This window comes from Somniosus microcephalus, chromosome 6 (assembly GCF_052327205.1).
Source record: "Somniosus microcephalus isolate GS21.2 chromosome 6, FLI_Smic_1.0, whole genome shotgun sequence".
In the NCBI taxonomy this organism is placed as follows: domain Eukaryota; kingdom Metazoa; phylum Chordata; class Chondrichthyes; order Squaliformes; family Somniosidae; genus Somniosus; species Somniosus microcephalus.
In genome coordinates, this window is record NC_140992.1 from 110,650,674 (window position 1) to 110,674,552 (window position 23,879).

Consider the following 23,879-nt stretch of genomic DNA (forward strand, 5'->3'; position numbering starts at 1 on the left):
GCCTGGACCATCTCAGCTGTCCAGCTGATTGGATCTTTACCGGACTTGCCCCTGAGGGCCCCGAACAAGGGTTGCATGAGTTGAGCTGCCTTGGGGACAAAACGGTGGTAGAAGTTGACCATCCCCAGGAACTCCTGCAAGGCCTTGACTGTCGACGGCCGCGGGAAAGAGGTAACCGCCTCAACCTTCATCGACAAAGGGACGGTGCCGTCCGATGTTATGCGATGGCCCAGGAAGTCGATCTGTTGCAGGCCGAACTGACACTTGGCCAGGTTGATGATTAAACCGTGTTGGCTGAGGCGCGTAAAGAGGGAACGCAAATGGGAGATGTGCTCCTCCTTGCTGGCACTGGCGATGAGTATGTCGTCAAGGTAGACGAAGATGAAACGCAGGTCTCGAACAACAGAGTCCATTAAACGCTGGAACGCCTGTGCTGCGTTCTTTAAACCAAACGGCACCCGCAGGAACTCAAAAAGGCCAAAAGGGGTGATGACTGCGGTTTTCGGGACGTCTTGTGGGTGCACTGGAACCTGGTGATATTCACGGACGAGGTCGACTTTAGAGAAGATAGAATTTCCCGCCAAGTGGGCCGAGAAATCCTGGATATGCGGGATCGGGTACCGATCCGGAGTGGTGGCGTCGGTAGTCACCGCATGGCCGCCAGCCGCCGCCTGGTTTCAGCACAATGTGGAGAGGTGAGGACCAGGGACTCTTGGATCGCCGAATGATCCCGAGCCGCTCCATCGTGTCGAACTCTGCCTTCGCAGCTGCGAGCTTGCCGGGTTCGAGCCTTCTAGCCCGCGCATAAACCGGGGAGCCAGTAGTGGTGATGTGATGTTCAACACCATGTTTTGTCGCCGAGGAGGAGAAGGTGGGCCTTGTCAGCTCCGGAAACGCCCCAAGGAGCCGCGTGAAGTCATCTGGAGGAGGGAAAGCACAGGCAATGGAGCGCGCCATGGAGGTACTGTGGTAGCACGGAATCGAGTGGAAGGTGGCCGCGTTGATCAGCCGGCGGTGCCGGACATCGACAAGTAGGCTGTTGGCACACAGAAAATCCGCCCCTAGGATACCCTGTGAGACTGAGGCCGTGACGAATTCCCAAAAGAAGCGCTGACCGCCAAAACAGACTTCGACCCGCCGCTTTAGGAACATTCGAATTGCTGCGCCATTAGCCGCTATGAGGGAAAAAACGAGGTTCCCAGTCTGCATGTCGAGCTTCGACGCAGGTAGAATGCTACACTGCGCCCCAGTGTCACAAAGAAAACGGCGGCCCGAGAGGGAATCGATGATATAGAGGAGTTTCCCCGTAGAACTGACGGCCATTGCCACCGTGGAACGCCTGTTAGACTTGGTCATCCATCGCCAGGGACGCCGCCTGCGCCTTCTTGGTTTTTTTGGGGGCAAAAAACTGCAGGGGGAACGGCAGCATCGTGCTTTTGCGCCAAAACGGGTGTGGTAGGAGCACCAGCCCGCTGTAGGAGATGCCAGAACCACGTCTGTGGGGGATGGGCACCTCGTGGCCACGCAGCACTGCTGGGTAACCGTGAAAATCTTATCGGCTTCGGCCGCAAGCTTGGCGCAGTCTGTAATGTTGGATCTGGCTAGAGCAGCCTGAACCTGTTCAGGCAGTTGATAGAGGAAAAGCTACCGGAAGAGGAAACATTCCGGTTCAGCACCCAAGAGCGTGAGCATTTGGCTCATGAGCTCGGACGGCTTGGAGTCCCCGAGACCGGGTAGCGTGATGAGCCGGCGAGCATGCTCCGACTTTGATAGCCCGAAAACCTGAAGCAACCGCGCCTTAATTGCATCATACTTGCTGTCAGTAGGAGGACTGCCGAGGAGGCTGATGATCCGTGATGCAGTTGCGCTGTCGAGGGCGGAGACCACGTAATAATAACGGGTCTGATCCGCGATGATGTTCCTAATGGCGAACTGGGCTTCAGCCTGGATAAACCAGGCGTCTGGTTGTTGCTCCCAGAACTGTGGCAGTTTCAGCGTGACGGCGTTTGTGTCCATGTTGAATCTTCCACGAAAATCGTTCGTAGAAGTCAGGGTCACCAATGTAGGAACGGAGGTTCCTATCAAAGAGACTGAGTTCGACTCAGGCAATTAAAATAATGAACTTTAATGAAAGGAAACGAGTTTAAACTGGAAACTGCTAGAACACATCAATAACAGGTCGACTCTCCTTGAGGGCTCCATGAGGACTGATCCGCTGATCAGGAGAGTGACGTCATGACGTCATCACGTTCTTCCCACCATTGGGGCATCACGTGTCTAACGGCATGACGTCATCACGTTGAAACCGCGCTGTAAAGGTAACTAGACTTTGTACAGTCAAACAGTGTAATTAAAGGTACAGGCACAGACAGTAACTACTTTGCTGTTGAAGGAATTATGTACAACCAACCACTCTGAGTCCTTTGGTGGCTCCGCCACAGTAGAGAAATAACAGGGAATTATAGACCGGTAAGCCTGACATCGGTAGTGGGGAAAATGCTAGAGTCCATTATAAAAGATGTAATAGCAGAGCACTTGGAAAACAGTGACAGAATTGGACAAAGTCAACATGGATTTACAAAAGGTAAATCATGCTTGACTAATCTACTGTAATTTTTTGAGGATGTAACTGGTAGAATAGATAAGGGAGAACCAGTGGATGTGGTGTATTTGGACTTTCAGAAGGCTTTCGATAAGGTCCCGCATAAGAGACTAGCGTGCAAAGTTAAAGCACATGGGATTGGGGGTAAGGTACTGACTTGGATAGAGAACTGGTTGGCAGACAGGAAGCAAAGAGTTGGAATAAACTGGTCTTTTTCCGAGTGGAAGGCAGTGACTAGTGAGGTACCGCAGGGATTAGTGCTACGACCCCAGTTATTCACAATATATATTAATGATCTAGACGAGGGAACTAGATGTAATATCTCCAAGTTTACAGACGACACAAAGCTGGGTGGGCGTATGTGTTGTGAGAAGGATGCAGAGAAACTCCAGTATGATTTGGACAGGTTAGACAATTGGGCAGATGCAGTATAATGTGGATAAATGCGAGGTTATCCACTTTGGTTGCAAAAACAGGAAGGCAGATTATTATCTGAACGGCAATAGATTGGGAGAAGGGGAAGTGCAATGAGACCTGGGTGTCCTTGTGCACCATTCAGTGAAGGTAAGCATGCAGGTGCAGCAGGCGGTTAAGAAGGCAAATGGTATGCTGGCCCTCATAGCGAGAAGATTCGAGTACAGGAGCAAGGATGTCTTGCTGCAGTTGTACAGGGCCTTGGTGAGACCACACCTTGAGTATTGTGTGCAGTTTTGGTCGCCTTATCTGAGGAAGGATGTTCTTGCCACGGAGGGAGTGCAACGAGGATTCACCAGATTGATACCTGGGATGGCAGGAATGACGTATGAAGAGAGATTGGGTCGATTAGGCTTATATTCACTAGAGTTTAGAAGAATGAGAGGGGATCTCATTGAAACTTATAAAATTCCAACAGGACTAGACAGACTAGATGCAGGAAGGCTGTTCCCAATGGCGGGGGAGTCCAGAACCAGGGGTCACAGTCTAAGGATAAGCGTTAAGCCATTTAGGACTGAGATGAGGAGGAATTTCTTCACCCAGAGAGTGGTGAACCTGTGGAATTCTCTACCACAGAAGACGGTTGAGGCCAATTCATTAAATATTTTCAAGGATGAGTTAGATATATTTCTTAAGGCTGAGGGGATCAAGGGATATGGGGAGAAAGCAGGGACAGGGTACTGAATTTGGATGATCAGCCATGATCGCATTGAATGGTGGAGCAGGCTCGAGGGGCCGAATGGCCTATTCCTGCTCCTATCTTCTATGTTTCTATGTTTAGTACAAGTTATGAGGTGATGCATTCACAATGTATTGTGATGAAAGAGATTGCATTTGAGCAGCAGAGAAACTGTTTCCCACTGGTTTCCCCCATGGCCTGGCCAACAAGGCTTTATCCTCATAAGAGGTGAGAGGATAGAGGCTTTGGGGTTCTCCTGCAGTGTCACTTCTTCCCTGTGGTTGTGCACAGTTTTCTCCTTAAAGTGGAGAGCCTGAAGACGCTCTACTTGAAATCCTATGGAATTCAACCAAGGTGAGTGAGGATTCCTTGATGAGGGAGTGAACAGATTCAGAAAACGTACAAATACACCAGTAAGTCTTTCACATCTTCTCTAGGCTGTGAGTGAAAGAACCAAGCAAGGGTGCGAAGAAACACATTCTTTCTAGTACCCATTTCAGGGAAGAAGCACATGGTGTATAACCCAAAAGGTGAAATCAAATGGAAAATATGCTTTAATTTTGCATTAGTTCAAGTTATGTGTGGTTCCCTTGCTTTGGCTAACCTAGTGAGGTTATTAAATTTCTTCCGGTGTTGAGTTGCTGTCCGAGGATGGCCTGAAGTGTCGCTCATGGCTATTGCCACCTCTTTATAGTTACCTTCACGGACCAAAGATGTTGGCCCCGATTTTCTGCTAGCTGTCGGGCGGCTTTTCAGGCGGGCGGGGGGCCGAAAATCGCCGAAATAGGGGGTCGCGACCCCCCCCCCCCCCCCTTTCCGACTTTCGGACCGCCGTTTCTCCGCAAGCCGATTCAGTCCCACCTGGCGGGACTGGCCGTCGGGACCCTAATCAGCAATTATTGGCATGTTTAATGCCATTTTAGGGTGCCCGTGTGATTTTCAGGGGTTCCCCACGCTAAACACGCCTGCAGGGAACCCCGCTGATGAAACCTGGCGTGAAGCTTGCCGGCTTGCTTGCTCTCAGCTGCAGGTCATTTGGGAAAGCTGCGATTTAAAGGGACAGCATTTGTATGTTGAAGGACCTTGTTGTTGCAGGCTTGGGGCTACTTCTTCAAGGCTTAGGCACAGCTGTAGAAGGTTGGAGCCTCACACACTTCTCCAATGTGATCTCCTGGGAAGCCCCTCTCGCCACCTTCACTCAGCGCTTCCTCAGCGGAGGCATCTACCAGAAGCATGGGACGCCTTTTCTTCCTTCCCTTCTTGCCATTAGAGGATCTCCAGCAGCAGAGGCGGCAGCAGCAGAACCAGGAACAGCAGGATGAGCACCAGGCTGCTGCTCGCTCACCTGAAGCTGCACAGACCAGAAGGGACCAGCGCTTGGAAGTGGCTTGAGAGCACCTTGCTGCGCTTTAGGGGACCATGGGGACCCGTATCTGCACTGGCAGTCCTACTCAGAAGGACTTTCATGAAGGTCTGGTTTCTCTGTTCAATAGATGGCCAACGCTCCTCAAGAGATGTCATTCTCTTATGAGCACTTGTAAGGGTTTGGGGCTTCTTTAAACTGGTTTAAAGTAATTTTCCTGGTCTTGCAGCCTTTGCCTGCACATCAGACCAATTCCAATAAAACCAATTTTAAAACAGCGGTTTCGAATCGCTACCCCACCTTCCAGTTCTGACTGCAGGGCTTATAATTATTGATATTAAAACAGACACGTAGTTTGGATGAGAGAAAAAAATCAAGTTTTATTAACTAAAAGAAACTATAATCAAAATATCAAACTATCCCACATGAACACAGTAAAATTGTAAAACTATATAACAGGGGGGTTGTAGACGGTGAAAACGAGGAATACAATGGCTACAATGTTATTTAAACAATCTTAGCAATTCCCTTAAATCACCATCCCCCAAACTCCTTAACTAGGTTGCTTTGCTGAGGAGTCAGAACACCCTGCCCCCCTTTGGTCCAACGAAGTAAGAGAGAGAGCCAGCTTCTCAGCCGCTATCTTTATACCTGGTGCGGCCCCTGCTGTTCTGCCTTGCAAGGTCTGTGTGCAAAATTCCCCACCCAAAAGGGTCCAATGCACAAGAGAAAGCTGCGATTGGCTAACTCAAAGTGGTTAGACTGGGTTAATGTGTCTTCCGGAGCTCCCTGGGCTGAAACAAAAGGGAGATACAACTGCTCTATTGTCCAGTACTGGGTGATTGAAAACCCATTCAAATGTTAAACGTTTCCCATTCAAGGTACAAAAGTCTGTTCTGCAGTTTAGATGTATCCACTCAATATACAAACAAATGCTAATAGCATTCAATTGCTTTGTAAACAACGCATTGTCCGTTGTCTTCGGCCATGTGGTGACAGCCATTTTTATCCCTGGAAATTTAAAAGCACATCGCCCAGGGATTCTTTAATCAAAAAAATGAATCTTCAGGACTGTAAATTATTGCGAATTCTTACAGTCCGCCCTTGGATACTTTCAGCTTGCTTGAAGTATCCTCTTGAAGAAATGAGCAATAATTTCTGACCCCCCACAAACAACCATCCCCTGTATTTACCTAATAGCTATCTGCCACTGATCCCTGTCCCGTCTATTCCCCTTTAATTCAAGAAAAAAAAACATGGTATGGTTGGCATCTTACAGATACTTCAGTTTTCAATAAGGGGTCTCATACCCCTACACGCTTGTAAAATTATACAGTGTAAACCAAATTTACAATCACTTTTTTTTACATCATAAGTTATTACAAAATGTTGCAATCTTAGTTACACAATGTAACCAAAACGATCCCAAGCACGGAGAGGGTCCTATGCCTCTGCTCAACTTGGAGTTGTCACAAACTGGTCCCAAGCACGGAGAGGTTCCTACGCCTCTGCTCAACTTGGGGCTGTAACACAAAATACAAAAAATCATTAAACAACATGTTTAAATAAACCCCGATCATCACGTGCCGATGATGGGTCGCGAAATTCGAGTGGGCATTGCTCCTCCCACCCGGGCAGTAAAAGTACCTTCCACCCCCCTTTGATCATCTTAAACTTTAAAACAGGCAGAATGGATTTACAGACCAACCTGCTCCGCCAGCCCCGAGCCGTTCCTTTGTCCCTTTGTGGAGGCGGGGTACCCCTCATGTTTAAATTACCTTGGCACAGACCGAGACCGGGGAGTATGGGATCTCATGACTCCCAGTCCCTCCCCCTCCCGTCTTCCCTCGACTGGCTGCAGAAAATGATGGGTGCCTGTGTGGCGGCTCTCCCTGGCCCCACACTGATCCGGCCACCCACTCATCCTTCCCAGCCACACTTATCCTCTTTGCCCGTGGGCCCCCGGGTGAGTTCCTCCCTCCCCCGACCGCACCCACGCGACTCTTGGGTCTCCCCCTCCTCTATACAATCATACCCGGGCCATCACCACCCACCCCCGGGGAACGCGTCCCTATCACAAGGTGCCCGCGCTTCCCCATCGTGACTTCTCAACAGCGAGGTCTCCCGCAAGTGAACTTCGGTCAGGATAGTGCTGGGTTGGGGGCCGTGCCCCACCCAGCTGGGGCCATCTCCTCCCCGTAGGAGGAGTAGGCAAATTCCTCCGGACTCTGTCCGGTTTTTCCCGAAGATCGCTGCGGGGTCTCCTGGATTCGTCCAGTGGCGAGGTGATCCCCAACATTCTGTATCTTCATTCGATGTCCAGCTCGGGCTGGGCGAACATGGCTGCTTCATTTTCCAATCTCCTGCAAAACTTAAAAGGACATGCAGCCAGGTCTCACTGACCACCTGCCTTAGGTGGAGACATGGTCGGGTCCCTTGACCTCGGACCAAAATACAAACATTTGGCACACATGTAAACTTAAACTCTTTGCACTTTAACTTAAAACTAGTTAAATCAACAAAACTTAAAATGCACCTTAAAGCACACTATATACACACACATAGCTATAATACAGATGCCGCCCGTCTCCGGACGGCCAGACCAATCTCTGGCACTGTCGCAGATTGCTGCTGGCTGCAGCAAAGCTGGACTGCCTCCTGCCTCTGGTCCCCCGCAGCTTATGGCTGTTGAGTGGGGACCCCTGTTCTCTGGCTTCTCCCTGGCTCGGGAGACCGCCCTACTCCACTGTAAAGTGGGTGACCATGCTTTCTTAGGCTGGGGCACCCGCTGAGACCTTCTGAGGGGTGTCTCTCTGGGGGAAATTTTGGCTGGCGGACCCTGAGCTTGGGTCACAGCCCCAGCTGGCTGGGAACCTTCTCCCCCATGTCCAAATAGCCCGCACTGTATAATGTACCTGGCAGCCTGCCGGTGCAAATCTCTCTCTGGGTTTGTCTGCTTTTCCCTGGAAACAAGTCACAGTTCCTGTTTTTGTAGGCTGTGAACTTGAACTTGCATGGACAGCAAACTCATGTTCCCTCACCCAGGTGGCTTTAAATGGGGAATTTTGGACCTTCCTTTCGTCTGGGGCCAAAACTATCCCGTGTGCCTCCCTTGTCCCGGATTTCTGCTACTGGACCTGCTCTACAGGGGTCCCAGAACTCTCCTTTCCTGTTCCCTGGCTTAAACAGCTTACTCTGAATATGAATGGCTCCTCCCCCCACACAAGCCACAGTGCTTGCCTGTGAACTCGAACTTGCTGTGGGCTGAGGATTCCTATTCTCAGGCTCACTCCTCACGGGCGGACCGTACCTCCGTTGTTGGAGGGGGTACACTGGTCCTGGTCCCTGCCTGCCTAGCGGGACCTGCTGGTGATCTCCTACCACCCCATTGTCCACCCCTCCTCACTGCCAGAGCTCCTCAAGACTCGGAGCTGTGGGCTGCGGTCTTGGGGTCTCTAATTCCCAATCCAGCACTGTTCTGGGTGCTGCCTGTGGGATGGTTCTACTTGGGCTGCCAGTAAAATCCGGCTGACCTGCCTTCGGGCTGATCATGCAAATCATTCCCTTTGATGCCTTTAAAGCCATGTTAAGGCTTTCTATCTCTGCCCTACAGGGGCCATGATCTGCTTCACCAAACCTGGCATTCTCTTCCCGCAGTCTCATCTCATTTTCCCTGGCCTCAGTGATTTGGTACTTTAGGAATTCTATCTTGTTTCTCACATGGCTCTCTCTCTCGCTAGCTTCTTGGGTGAGGTGTGCATTCTCCTCTTGTAGCCTCATCTCTCTGTCCCTCGCCTCTGTGACTTCCTGCACAAGGTGCTCTATAAATGTCTGGCATTTCATGATCTCTAGTGTGAGGCGTGCATTCTCTTCCCGCACCCTCATACCACTAGCTCTGGCTTCATACACCTCTCTGAGGCGTTCTACCTCCGCCTGGCATTTTTCAAGCTGGGACTCCCGATTCTTGGCCTCTTTAAACTCCTCCTGCTCTCCCATCTCACCCTTCCTAGCCCAGCCACCTATACCCCGATAGGTCAGCTTACACACTGCCACTACCTTCCGCAGGGCTGCCCACAGACTGAAAGCAAGAAAGACAATAACTGATGCTTTCTCTAGATCCAGACCATTTATCATATCAAAAACGGCCTGCAGTCCTGCCCGCGGTCGCCATTGTAAGGGTTTGGGGCTTCTTTAAACTGGTTTAAAGTAATTTTCCTGGTCTTGCAGCCTTTGCCTGCACATCAGACCAATTCCAATAAAACCAATTTTAAAACAGCGGTTTCGAATCGCTACCCCACCTTCCAGTTCTGACTGCAGGGCTTATAATTATTGATATTAAAACAGACACGTAGTTTGGATGAGAGAAAAAAATCAAGTTTTATTAACTAAAAGAAACTATAATCAAAATATCAAACTATCCCACACGAACACAGTAAAATTGTAAAACTATATAACAGGGGCGTTGCAGATGGCGAAAACGAGGGATACAATGGCTACAATGTTATTTAAACAATCTTAGCAATTCCCTTAAATCACCATCCCCCAAACTCCTTAACTAGGTTGCTTTGCTGAGGAGTCAGAACACCCTGCTCCCCTTTGGTCCAGCGAAGTAAGAGAGAGAGCCAGCTTCTCAGCCGCTATCTTTATACCTGGTGCGGCCCCTGCCGTTCTGCCTTGCAAGGTCTGTGTGCAAAATTCCCCACCCAAAAGGGTCCAATACACAAGAGAAAGCTGTGATTGGCTAACTCAAAGTGGTTAGACTGGGTTAATCACAGAATCACAGAATCTACAGTGCAGATAGAGGCCATTTCGGCCCATCGAGCCTGCACCGACACATATCCCACCCTATCCCCATAACCCCACGTATTTAATCCCCTAACACTAAGGGTCAATTTATCATAGCCAAATCAACCTAACCTGCACATCTTTGGACTGTGGGAGGAAACCAGAGCACCCGGAGGAAACCCACGCAGACACAGGGAGAATGTGCAAACTCCACACAGTCGCCCGAGGCCAGATTTGAACCCGGGTCCCTGGCGCTGTGAGGCAACAGTGCTAACCACTATGCCACCGTGCCCCCCTTTTGTGTCTTCCGGAGCTCCCTGGGCTGAAACAAAAGGGAGATACAACTGCTCTATTGTCCAGTGCTGGGTGATTTAAAACCCATTCAAATGTTAAACGTTTCCCATTCAAGGTACAAAAGTCTGTTCTGCAGTTTAGATGTATCCACTCGATATACAAACAAATGTTAATAGCATTCAATTGCTTTGTAAACAAAGCATTGTCCTTTGTCTTCGGCCATGTGGTGACAGCCATTTTTATCCCTGGAAATTTAAAAGCACATCGCCCAGGGATTCTTTAATCAAAAAAATGAATCTTCAGAACTGTAAATTATTGCGAATTCTTACACACTCACCATGTTTTCCGTACCCTGGCGAGTTATCTCCTCCATGGAGGTTGCCAACCTTTCCATGGTGATGCGTTCCTGCGCCAATGACTCCACAAAGGCTCTGCTCATGGTCGCTATGGACTCCTCCATTCGCTCCGCACTCGCAGCGACCCTGGAGACAAAATCTGCCAGAGACGCCTGCATCTGTGCATGGAGATCCATCACCTCTTCTCTTGCGGATGGACCCAGAGGCAGAGGGTCGACATGCAGCGCAGCTGAGCTGAGCTGGCAGATTCCTGCGCCCTCCGACGAGGACTCTCCACTGCTGTCCCTGTCTCCAGAATCTGCTGATGCTCACTTGTGAGCTGTGAAACACCAGGTGACAACACTACTCTATGTCCCGAAGGTCCCCCCAAAGTGTGAGTGTCTGCGCTGGTGTTGGGTGCGCTTACTTCTGCTGACGCTGCGCTCTCAGAGGCTGGAGCTTCCTCTGAGGACTCTGGCTGCACAGCCTCTTCCTCCTCCACAGTGGGGATGGGGGCTCTGGATGGTCCTGTGGGGGAGTAGAGGAAGGAGTTAGAGATGTGATGCCAAGGTTACATGCACATTCGAGTTGACATCTGCTGACACCTGCATCCATGCAGCCTTGGTCTCAGTGGGAGGCCTCTTCCTGCCTGACCTAGGGAAGAGGACCTCCCTTTGGCCCTAACCCCATCCAATAACGCCTGCAGTGAAGCTTCGTCGAATTTGGAGGCAGCTCGGGGTCTGGCACTGGCCACAGCTGCTGCAGGTTCCTCTGCCATCCTGTATGGTTTGTTTGGAAGCCAACAGAGGAAGCAATGCTTGCTGTGGACCTTGAAAGCACCACGAATGATGACATCATACTGTGGGGCTTCCTGACTGGAAATGGACAATTAGCAAGGCTGCCCACATGCTGGAAATTAATTGGCCACTTGAGGGAAAATTGCATGCAGCTGGCTGACCCATTTTTGTGTGTGTCAGAACCCCACATTCGGGGAATCCGACCATTTCCCACACAATCCACAAAATCGGGCCTGTTATCTCTGCCTTGCCTAATTTCAGACAGCAAGACTTCAACCACAAACTCTGAAAATCTGGGGATTTTATGTGTAGTGTATGTGCTTTAAGTCAGAACTACTTTTTACAGCTCCTGTATACTGTAGTACCGGCAGTAACCACACCGGTATATAAGCTGTGCGCATGCCTCTGTACTCCAGTCTAGAGATGACCCTCCTCCAGTAAAGACCTGTTGTTTGTTTATGTACAGCATCCGTGTAATTCTTTATCCACTGAACCACGGATCTAACAGTGGCGACGAGTGTTGATGCGAATCTACCTGCAAAATTAAACAAAAAAATAGTCGAGTCCAGGAACACGGGCGTCGACCGCGAGCAACCACCCAGCAGTCAGGCAGAGATCCAACTTCGCTGGGGAGGCTGTGGAGAGCCGGGCTTGGTTCCCCAGCCACAACGAGCAGTAAGAGACCAACGACAGGTCCTGAGCAGACCCTTCCCGAGCAGCGGCGGCTGGAGCCGACCGACGGCAGAGAGAGAGAGCCGGGCAGCGTCGACAGGGTAAGAAAGAGGGTGAAGAGAGCAGGGCGCAGCCGGGGATCGATCACCGAGCGGCGTCGAGGAAAAATACTGCAAACCGGAGCGAGAGAGGGTAAGAAACAGTCGGGTTCTAGACTGAGCGGCGTCGACAAATATCAAGAGAAGAACGCGCAGAGCACAGCCAGGGATCACGGGCTGATCAGGGTCCACGGGGAGAAGCAAGGGGAGACGCCATTGAGCCGCGGAGAAGCAGGGTGAGCGTGGGAGGCGACATTGAAGCAGGGAGAGCGCGGAAGGCGCCATTGAGCCGCGGAGAAGAAGGAAAACACGGGAGACGCCATTTTGTGCCAGCAGAGAAGAAGGGGAAGCGTGGGAGGCACCATTGGGGATAGTTAACGCACAACCAAGGATGCCGAAGAGTGGCAGTATCTCTACGTTCGACAATGAAGTCGAAGATTGGGCGACATATGTGGAACGTATTGAGGTGTACTGCAGGGCGAATGAAGTGCCAGATGCTAATAAAGCACTGGTTCTGTTAAATTCCATGGATGCAAAAACTTATGGGTTACTGCGAAATCTAATAACCCCAGAGAAGCCGGTAAACAAGGATTTTGGAAGCATAGTAGAAATCCTACAGGACCACTTAAGCCCCACACCGCTGCTGATAGCAGAACGATTTAAGTTCCATAAAAGGAACCAACACAAAGATGAAAGCAATGCTGAGTACCTAACGGAACTGCGCAAGCTATCGAAATACTGCCAGTTTGGAGCGGGACTAGCAGACACGTTAAGGGACAAGTTTGTGTGTGGGCTACAAAGTGAAGGAACCCAGAAACGGCTTCTATCAGAAAAGGACCTTACGCTGGACAAAGCTTTCAATATGGCAGTATCACACGAAGCAGCTGCAAGGGGCGCTGCAGAGATACAACGGAGACCGCAAGAATACGGCACCAACGAAATGACCTATGGAACAGGGAACTGCTATCGCTGCGGCAGAACAACACATGACCAGAAAGATTGTTGGTTCAGGGACCAAGTGTGCAGACAGTGTGGGAAAGCAGGACACATAGCAAGAGTCTGCAGGTCTGGGAAGAAAACCAACAGTAAGAAATCTCCACAGGAGAAGTACAAAAAGGTACACCAGGTGATGGACAGTGGTTCAGACGAACAGAAAAGTGACACAGACTCCGGAAGCAAGGAGCTGGGTTGTCTGAAACTACATAATGTAACCGAAATAGAGGATCACCAGACTATCTGGGTTACACTCAAGATAGACGGAGTCCAAGTGGAAATGGAATTGGACACAGGGTCAGCTCTAACAGTCATAAATCAAAGAGACTACAAGTGGCTATTTTCACACATACCCTTGAAAGCTACAGAGATTGTCTTGAAGACATATACCGGGCAAAAAGTCTACCCCAAAGGAAAAATAAGGGTGAAAGTGACATATAAAGGTCGGGAAATACCTAAAATGGATATATATGTATTGCCAAATGGAGGACCACCATTGCTAGGACGTGAGTGGATCCGGAAGATACATTTAGATTGGCATTCCATACAGGCACTGAAGGTGGAGGCCAAAAAGGATGATGACGTCATACCTGGACGACTGTCAAAAATGCTAACTGACGCAAAAGAAGTGTTCCAGGAGGGACTAGGAACACTAAAAGGAATAACAGCAACAATTAAAATAGAGGATAATGCAAGCCCAAAGTTTTTGAAGGCCAGACCAGTGCCTTATGCGATCAGACCAGCGGTTGAAGCAGAGCTGGAAGGGTTGGAACGTTCAGGAGTACTGTCCAAAGTGGACTGGAGCGAGTGGGCTACACCCATCATCCCTGTAATGAAGAGGTCGTTGAGTAATACGCCTGGGGAACCAAAGAAGATCCGCATCTGTGGGGATTTTAAGGTGACAGTGAACGCAGTCCTTCACACGGTGCAATATCCACTTCCACGAATTCAGGATATTTTCGCCTCGCTATCTGGTGGTAAACGCTTCACCAAAATTGATTTAGCCCAGGCGTACTTGCAAATGGAGGTAGAAGAAGCTTCGAAACATTACCTTACGATCAACACCCATAAAGGTCTCTATCAATACAACCGGCTGGTGTTTGGAGTAGCCTCGGCTCCGGCTATCTGGCAAAGGGCGATGGATCAGGTCCTGCAAGGGATTCCAGGGACCCAGTGTTATTTGGACGACATCTTGGTCACGGGCGAAAATGACGGTGATCACCTCGCTAACTTGGAGAAGGTGCTCGCCAGGTTAAAGGAATATGGGTTACGAGCTAATCGCCACAAGTGCGAGTTTTTCCAGAAACAGATCTCGTATTGCGGCCACGTCATCGATGAAGAGGGGTTACATAAGTCCCCTGACAAGATTGAGGCAGTAGTCAAGGCTCCAGCACCGGAAAATGTGTCACAACTGAGGTCGTTCCTCGGGCTGGTAAACTATTACCACAAGTTCTTACCAAATTTGTCTACGGTACTACACCCGCTGAACACCCTACTGCAAACAGGGGTACCATGGAAGTGGGATGACGAACGTAGACGAGCTTTCCAGAAGTGTAAAGAATTGATCACATCAAAAGAGGTGTTGGCCCATTTCAACCCAGCACTACCAATTCGTTTGGCATGTGATGCATCACCCTACGGCATTGGAGCGGTGCTGTCGCACAAATTCCCAGACGGGTTGGAGAGGCCAGTGGCCTTTGCGTCTCGGTCACTAACCTCAACCGAGCGCAACTACGCCCAGATTGACAGGGAGGTCCTCAGCCTAGTATGGGGAGTAAAAAATTCAACCATTATCTGCATGGGCAGAAGTTCACCTTGCTGACTGACCACCAACCACTTGTCTCCATCTTTAATCCTAAGAAGGGCGTGCCAGTAATGACTGCACAGCGGTTACAAAGATGGTCCCTGTTTCTAGGGGCGAATCAATATGAAATAGAATATAAAGGCACGAAACAGCATGGGAACGCTGATGGGCTATCGCGCCTGCCACTGCCTACGGTGGAGGAAGCACCAGCAGTGGACCCTATCGAGATATTTTATTCATCGATAATTGAACGATTGCCAGTAACAAACGCGGATATAGAGAAGGAGACCCGCAATGATCCGACGCTGTCACGGGTATATGAATTGACGGTGAGGGGATGGCCAACACATGGCGACTCACTGTTGCCAGCATTCTCATCCAGAAGAGAACAGCTGTCAGTATCAGGGGACAGTGATGTGTGGATCCAGAGTGGTGATTCCACCCAAGTTAAGGGAGAGAGGTCATCTGGGGGGAGTGAAAATGAAAAGCCTTGCTAGGGCTTATGTGTGGTGACCGGGAATCGACCAACAAATCGAAGACCTAAGAGCTGCTTAGGATGCCAGAAGGTCCAAAATGCACCACCACATGCCCCTCTACACCCATGGGAGTGGCCCTTCTCTCCATGGCAACGGGTGCACATTGATTTCGCTGGTCCATTCATGGACTCAATGTTCTTAATAGCAGTGGATGCTCATTCAAAGTGGCCTGAGGTGATAAAGATGTCTTCAACCACTACAGAGAAAACGATTGCAGTCCTACGGACCATATTTGCCAGAAATGGTTTGCCAGAGCAGATCTGCTCTGATAATGGACCACAGTTTGTGTCCGACGAGTTCCAAAAATTCATGAAAAGGAATGGGGTAAGGCATTACACATCCGCCCCATATCATCCAGCCACCAATGGATTGGCTGAGAGGTTCGTACAAACCTTTAAGAAGGCGATAAAGGCTATGTGCGACGAGGAAATTCCACTACAGCATAAGATGGACAATTTCTTATTAGCCTACCGAAACGCGACACATGCAGTTACCAACCAGACCCCGGCCATGATGTTCTTTAACCGAAGGTTGAGATCTCGTCTGGACTTGCTCAGACCAAATGTGCGAAGAAATGTTGAGGACAAACAATTCCAGCAGATCAATGAGAAGCCGACAAGGAGCTTCAATGTAGGGCAACCAGTCTTGGCCCGTGACTATCGAACAGAGAAGTGGCAACCCGGAACGATATGTACAAGGCAGGGGCCATTAATGTACACAGTGGATGTCGGGGAGAACATTGTGAGACGCCACGTCGATCAGATCTTAGCGTCACAGGAAGGCATCAACCCCATGTCTCGAGTACCTGGGGATGAACCCGACATACCGGTAGCATCTACTTCAGACCCAGTAGCAGTGGAACCCGATGAACTACCCGATGAAAAGGGGTCAGAATCGCCTCTGCACCAAGAACAAGAACCTCCGGAAAGGCGCTATCCCGAAAGGGTCAGGAAGCCGCCCCAAAGACTGAATCTATAAATGGACTTTTTGTTATTGAATGTACATGTAAAAATGTAATTGTTATTTGAATATTAAGGGGGTATTATTAATGTAAAAAGGGAGGAATTGTAGTGTATGTGCTTTAAGTCAGAACTACTTTTTACAGCTCCTGTATATAGTACCGGCAGTAACCACACCGGTATATAAGCTGTGCGCATGCCTCTGTACTCCAGTCTAGAGATGACCCTCCTCCAGTAAAGACCTGTTGTTTGTTTATGTACAGCATCCGTGTAATTCTTTATCCACTGAACCACGGATCTAACATTATGCATTAGGGGAAAAAAAACCTGCCTTTGACATGTGTAACTGTGTGTAGGTGGCCCACCAATAAAATGGCTGCACTGGCCCCTTAAGCTGCCGCAGCCACTTAAGTGCTGATGCTACACCAGATTTGCCTCTACACCACCCCGACCCCACCCCAAGGCAGACTCCCTAGTGCTGGGAGCCTGACAACAATTGTGCACTTAGATCAGTAATGAAGATTTGGCCAGCAGGAAATGACTCCCCACCTCACTTCTGGCGAGGACTGTGCTATAGACCAAAATCTAGACCATAGAAAGTTCCAGCATAGAAACAGGCCCATTATGTCTCAGCCAATGATTTTCTCCATATAAGCCACCTGATTTAATCCCAAGCTTCTGCGCACTTTAATATTCTTCCTTTTGAACAGTACTAATGGATTATTTCAACAACGGTTTGTGGCAGAGAATTCCATATTTTAACCGCCCTCTGTGGAAAGAGTTTTGTCCAAACCTCTCCTTTGTGATTATCTTAAATTTGGGTCCTCTCCTTAGCATCTCGCTGAGCAGTGGATACAACCAATCACTACTTACTCCGTAATAACCCTTCATCGTCTTGAATCTACCACATCATCCTTCTCGGCTGTAGTGTAAAAAGCCCTAACCGGAACTCATTTTATTTTACACAAACGCATTGCTGAGCTACGTTACTCACTGTTCTTGCTGTTCTTAGGTGTTGATACGGAATGAGAATGATTACGGATTCTGTGGTGGGACTTTGATCAACAGTCGTTGGGTTGTGACTGCAGCCCACTGCTTTGACACGGTGCGGCCGCACTCAGTTATGGCAGGTAAGAGGCAATTACATTTTTTTTTAATTGTCTCTCGTACTTCACTCTATCTCTCTCATGGGGGGGGAATTTTAACCTAAAGAAACGGGTAGGTTTGGGTCGGGTGGGAAGTTAGTGTTAAAAATCTGAATCCCAACTTGAACCCGCCCACTTCCAGTTTTAGGGGCGGCAGGATGGGGAGGGGGTGGGGGCAGCCAATCCACTGCCAGGAGGCGGGTCATCTATTTAAATATTATAATGAGGCTGGAAGCCTCTGCTTTAATCTCCATTTTAAATGTAACTTTAGCTAGGTCGGGTTTTGCAGGCCTCGTGAAACCCGGCAGCGAATGCAAGGTGAGGACTGCTGGATCCAGGAGGTAAGTGCCTCATCTACCCCCCGCGATCGGTCACCTCCCCCAACAAGGCCTCCGATCCCCCCACGAGGCCTGCCGCCCCCCCCCTCCCATGTTCCCCTGCAACCCCCATCCCCACTCCTCTGGCGACTGATATTTGCTGAGACCATCCACCCCCATGCTCCTCCAGCTCTCCCTGTACTGCTCCCGGTCCCCGATCCCTTCAAACACCCCGCCCCTCCAGCCGCTCCCCAGCCCCCAAACCTCTTCCGACACAGTCCCCTGCTCTGCTGATGGCCCCCCCTTTCGGTGCTCCTCCGGCCCCTCCCTCCCGTGCTCCACCGGCCGGCCCCCCACGCAATCCCTCCCTCCTCTCTGCAGCCTAGTGCCGCAGGCCAACCCTCTCGGAGCCAGCCAGCCTCTATGTGGCTGGCTATGGGTGGGAAACAGAGGCTTCCCATTCAAATCAGGCCCCAACGTTAAATTCGGCAGGGCCTGCGGGAAACCCATTCACCTGGGTTTCCCAATTGCTTCAGAGCCCCCTGCCCCAACCCGCCTTCCCCATTAAAATTCAGCCCATTCTTTCAGTTGTCTCTTCACACTCTTGCTTGTCTCACCTTCAGTTGTGTTTTTCCTCCTTCACTTCTGTTCTCCTTCGCTTCAGTCGCTATTCACCTTTCTTTCTTTCCTTCATTTCTGTATGTCTCTTTCCTTCACTTCTGCCTCTCGCTCCTCCTTATCCTTCCTCTTTCTCTGCTCCATTTTTGTTCCATCACTTCTGTCTCTCTTTTTGCAGTTGTTTGTCTCATCCCTCAATTACCACTCTTTCTATGCTACTTACCTTTTATCTCGCTTTTCACATCTCTCACCTTCAGCTAACTCAGCACAGACCAGGTATAGAATTACAGAAATTTACAGCACAGAAGGAGGCCATTCGGCCCATCTTGGACGTGCCGGCCGACAAGGAGCTATCCAACCTAATCCCACTTTCCAGCACTTGGTCCGTAGCCTTGTAGGTTACAGCACTTCAAGTGCATATCCAAGTACTTTTTAAATGTGATGAGGGTTTCTGCCTTTACCACCCTTTCAGGCAGCGAGTTCCAGGCCCCCACCACCTCTGGGTGAAAAAAAATCTCCTCAAAATCCCCTCTAAACCTCCGACCAATTATTTTAAATCTATGCCTCCTCCTTATTGAACCTTCTGCTAAGGGAAATAGGTCCTTCCTATCCACTCTATCTAGGCCCCTCATAATTTTATACACCTCAATTAGGTCTCCCCTCAGCCTCCTCTGTTGCAAAGAAAACAACTCCAGCCTATCCAATCTTTCCGCATAGCTAAAATTCCCCAGCCCAGGCAACATCCTCGTAAATCTCCTCTACACCCCCTCTAGTGCAATCACATCCTTCCTGTAATGTGGTGACCAGAACTGCACGCACTGGACTGTGTGGTTCAGCTGCTAACTCACTGCTTTAACTAGTTGACCCAGAGGGGAGCTGTGCAGTAACACCGAACAATAGGGTTGATTTTATTTTGACAAACATCTATAACTTCACATTTTAAAGACTTTTTAATTTGGATAGAATCATAGAATATTACAGCACAAAAGGAGGCCATTCAGCCCATCGTACCTGTGCCGGCTCTTTGAAAGAGCTATTCAATTAGTCCCACTCCCCTGCTCTTTCCTCACAGGCATGCAATTTTTTCCCCTTTTCAAGTATATATGCAATTTCTTTTTGAAAGTTATTATTTAATCTGCTTCCACCACCCATTCAGGCAGTGCATTCTAGATCATAACAACTGCATAAATTAAATGATATAAGCAGGTTCTGACACTTTGCTCTTACTTCCCCAGGTGAATTTGACAAACTTCGAACGGAAATTTGGGAGGAGAGGGTTTTAGTGAAGAAGTTTCTGACCCACCCTCAGTATGACCCAATAATATATGACAATGACATTGCACTTTTGTACTTGAATCAGCATGTGAATTTTAGTACTTTCATTACTCCAATTTGCCTGCCCAACCACAACTTGGGCCGGCTCCTACTGCAGGATGGGAAAATGGGGATGGTGAGCGGCTGGGGGCTGACCCAGGAAAGAGGCAGGTCGTCCCGATTCTTGAGGCGAGTCCAACTTCCCTACGTCGAACAAGAGGCTTGCATAAAATCGACAACGCTGTCAGTCACAGGTAATATGTTCTGCGCTGGGTACAAAGAAGAGTATGTGGATTCTTGTAGAGGGGACAGTGGGGGACCCTACGCAGTTTTATATCGACAAACATGGTATCTGATTGGCATAATTAGCTGGGGTGAGGGCTGTGGTAAACAAGGAAAATATGGAATGTACACCAGGGTGCCTGGTTACTTATCATGGATATATGATACTTTATCAGAACACAGTGGCTGAGACATGTCGAATTCTCTGAGCAATCAGTCACCAACTATTGTGGTGAACGGTAGCACAAGAGAAAGGCAATTAAAGAGCAGACACATGACAGAAGCATTGGGTTATGAAAAAACATTGAGACACTGGGCAGCAGGTCTCAAAACTGCCATTTAACTTTATTTAGAAGATAAGCCCCAATTAAAATAGTTTGAGCTTGCCAATTTATCAACTGCAGGTTGCTTAACAGCAGAAGGTACAGCTGCTAATATTCTAGCCTAGAAATTACTGCTGGTGAATGTAGCGGACGAATTATTAATGCATTCATTTGATATTCTGTTGGCTAATTTCTACACTTAAAATTGAAACAAATAACGGTGCCATTCACATGTAGAAGTGGCAAGTGAAAGCACTGAAGCTCACAGCAGTAAGGTTATCCACCATCACATACCTTTGAAATGCTCATTTCCTAGACTATAATCTGAATTGAACTGATTAGAATCCAACTACTTTCTTAGTGCTAGGCAACTCTCATTAGTGCTGCAGTATAAAGCCTGGCACTCTTGTGAATTCGGAATCTGTGTTGCAGTATATAATCTGGCACTATCATGTATTTTAAGTTAGTGCTGCAGTTTATAACCTAATACTTTCATTCAGTCTGGATCTACAACAAATAAACTGCTTTGCAAATGCCGACAGCTTAATTTACCTTTATTTGTTTTTGTGGTCGTGACTGCTACCATCCATTAGCCCATCATCTTCATTACACAGAAAGATCAGAGTAACATGCATTATCTGGGCAAGCTGCTTCTCTCAAGAACATGTCCACAGGCCAAGCGACACCATATTTGGCTACTGGGATGTTATGAGTCACCTTTTCTGTCATTTTCTTCATTCTTTGAATATGGATGAACTTAAAAATGAATGTTTCGACGTTAGGTGGCGGATGCATTTGGAACACGCTCCCTGTAAGTGGTAAAGCCCACTTCATCAGGTGATCATCCCCAACCTACTGTAGACAGTGCTAGGACTAGGAAGATAATACATTAAGGCCCCAGGAGTCCTGAGCTCCCAGCCATGATTACAAACTTTAAGGCAAAGCTTATGCTCCTTAGTGCCATATAGCCATTCCATTCTCTCCAAGATGAGAACTGTGGGCAGCAGCACCCACAATTTTCTGATTTAAGGGCTGGCCTCAGGTGAAGTCCCTCACCCAAAGCATGTATTCAACGTTTAGGCCATTATTTGGTAATGCAACACTGACAGGGATCGAAAATAAGCCTTGTTACTGTAATTAGCTTCCTGAGATTAACAAGACTTTCCATGTCTTCAATCAGTGAGAGAATAAATGTTCTATCAGGCTGTGTGACTCAGGCTATAAATTATGAATCAGGTTTATTAAAATTGAAAAGTAGGTAGTAGCAAAAAATCAATACAGTAGATTGCATTGGGGAATTACAGAACTTTTAACTTGCACCACCTCTGGTATAGAAATAAAGACATGAGTCGTTGTAGTTAGAGGAGTGTGAAATATTAGAAGGGATAAACATAGAAAGAGAGGAAATATTAAGGGGTTTAGCATCTTTGAAAGTAGCTAAATCACCAGGCCCAGATGACATGTATCCCAGACTGTTGAGAGGCAAGGGAGGAAATAGCAGAGGCTCTGACCATCATTTATCCAATCCTCTCCGGTTACAGGTGTGGTGCCAGAGCAGTGCAGGACTGCTAGCGTTGTGCCATTGTTTAAAAAGCAAAAAAGGGATGGACCAAGTAATTACAGGTCAGTCAGCCTAACCTAAGTGGTGTGAAATTATCGGAAAATTTTTTGAGGGACAGTATAAATCATTAAAAAAGTCACGGATTAATCAATGACTGTCAGCATAGATTTGTTAAGGGAAGGTCATGTCTGACTAACATGATTGAATTTTTTGAGAAGGTAACGGGGGTGGGGGGGGGTGGGGATATGCCGGTGAAGGTAGTGCATTTGACGGAGTCTACATGGATTTTAGCAAGGCTTTTGATAAGGTCCCATGTGGCAGGTTGGTCAAGAAAAGTAAAAGTCCATGGGATCCAGGGGAAAGTGGCTAGTTGGATCCAAAATTGGCAGGAAGCAAAAGGTAATGGTCAATGGGTGTTTTTGTGACTGGAAGGCTGTTTCCAGTGGGCTTTCGCAGGGCTCAGTACTAGGTCCTTGGATGGGAAAATGCTGGAGTCCATCAGTAAGGAAGTGATAGCAGGACATTTAGAAAATCATAATAGTCAAGGAGAGTCAGAAACATAGAAGATAGGAGCAGGAGTAGGCCATTCGGCCCCTCGAGCCTGCTCCGCCATTCAATGCGATCATGGCTGATCATCCAAATTCAGTACCCTGTCCCTGCTTTCTCCCCATATCCCTTGATCCCCTTAGCCTTAAGGAATATATCTAACTCCTTCTTGAATATATTTAATGAATTGGCCTCAACTGTCTTCTGTGGTAGAGCATTCCACAGGTTCACCACTCTCTGGGTGAAGAAATTCCTCCTCATCTCAGTCCTAAATGGTTTACCCCTTATCTTTAGACTGTGACCCCTGGTTCTGGACTCCCCTGCCATCGGGAACATCCTTCCTGCATCTAGTCTGTCTAGTCCTGTTAGAATTTTATACGTTTCAGTGAGATCCCCTCTCATTCTTCTAAACTCTAGCGAATATAAGCCTAATTGACCCAATCTCTCTTCATACATCATTCCTGCCATCCCAGGTATCAGTCTGGTGAATCTTCGCTGCACTCCCTCCATGGCAAGAACATCCTTCCTCAGATAAGGCGACCAAAACTGCACACAATACTCAAGGTGTGATCTCACCAAGGCCCTGTACAACTGCAGCAAGACATCCTTGCTCCTGTACTCGAAACCTCTCACTATGAAGGCCAGCATAGCATTTGCCGCCTTAACCGCCTGCTGCACCTGCATGCTTACCTTCAGCGACTGGTGCACAAGAACACCCAGGTCTCGTTGCACTTCCCCTTTTCCCAATCTATTGCAGTTCAGGTAATCTGCCTTCCTGTTTTTGCCACCAAAGTGGATAACCTTGCATTTATCCACATTATACTGCATCTGCCCAATCTGTCCAAATCGTACTGGAGTTTCTCTGCATCCTCCTCACAGTACACATGCCCACCCAGCTTTGTGTCATCTGCAAACTTGGAGATATTCAACTTGGAGAGTTCCCTCGTCTAGATCATTTATATATATATTGTGAATAACTGGGTCCTAGCACCGATCCCTGCGGTACCCCACTAGTCACTGCCTTCCACTCGGAAAAAGACCCGTTTATTCCAGCTCTTTGCTTCCTGTCTGCCAACCAGTTTTCTATCATAGTTTTATGAAAGGGAAATCATGTTTGACAAATTTGCTGGAGTTCTTTGAGGATGTAATGAGCAAGGTGGATAAAGGGGAGCCAGTAGATGTCATGTATTTGGATTTGCAGAAGGCATTTGATAAGGTGCCACATAAAAGGTTACTACACAAGAGCTCACGGGGTTGGGGTAATATATTAGCATGGATAACTAACAGAAAGTCAGGATAAATGGGTCATTTTCAGGTTGGCAAACTGTAACTAATAGGGTGTCGCAGGGATCAGTGCTGGGGCCTCAACTATTTACAATCTA

General features: G+C 48.4%; 1 protein-coding gene across 3 annotated transcripts in view; it reads left to right on the top strand.

The window, feature by feature from the left end:
- The window catches only part of LOC147115987 (coagulation factor X), a 64,827-nt gene extending 43,901 nt beyond the window's left edge, over positions 1-20,926 (top strand). For all 3 annotated transcript variants that reach the window (XM_085990670.1, XM_085990669.1, XM_085990671.1), the window contains 2 exons: positions 17,404-17,521; positions 19,707-20,926. In XM_085990670.1, coding sequence (XP_085846796.1) covers positions 17,404-17,521; positions 19,707-20,257 — 669 coding nt within the window. In that variant the 3' untranslated portion in view covers positions 20,258-20,926. The remainder of the gene's footprint in view (positions 1-17,403; positions 17,522-19,706) is intronic.
- The last annotated feature ends 2,953 nt before the right edge of the window (positions 20,927-23,879 follow it).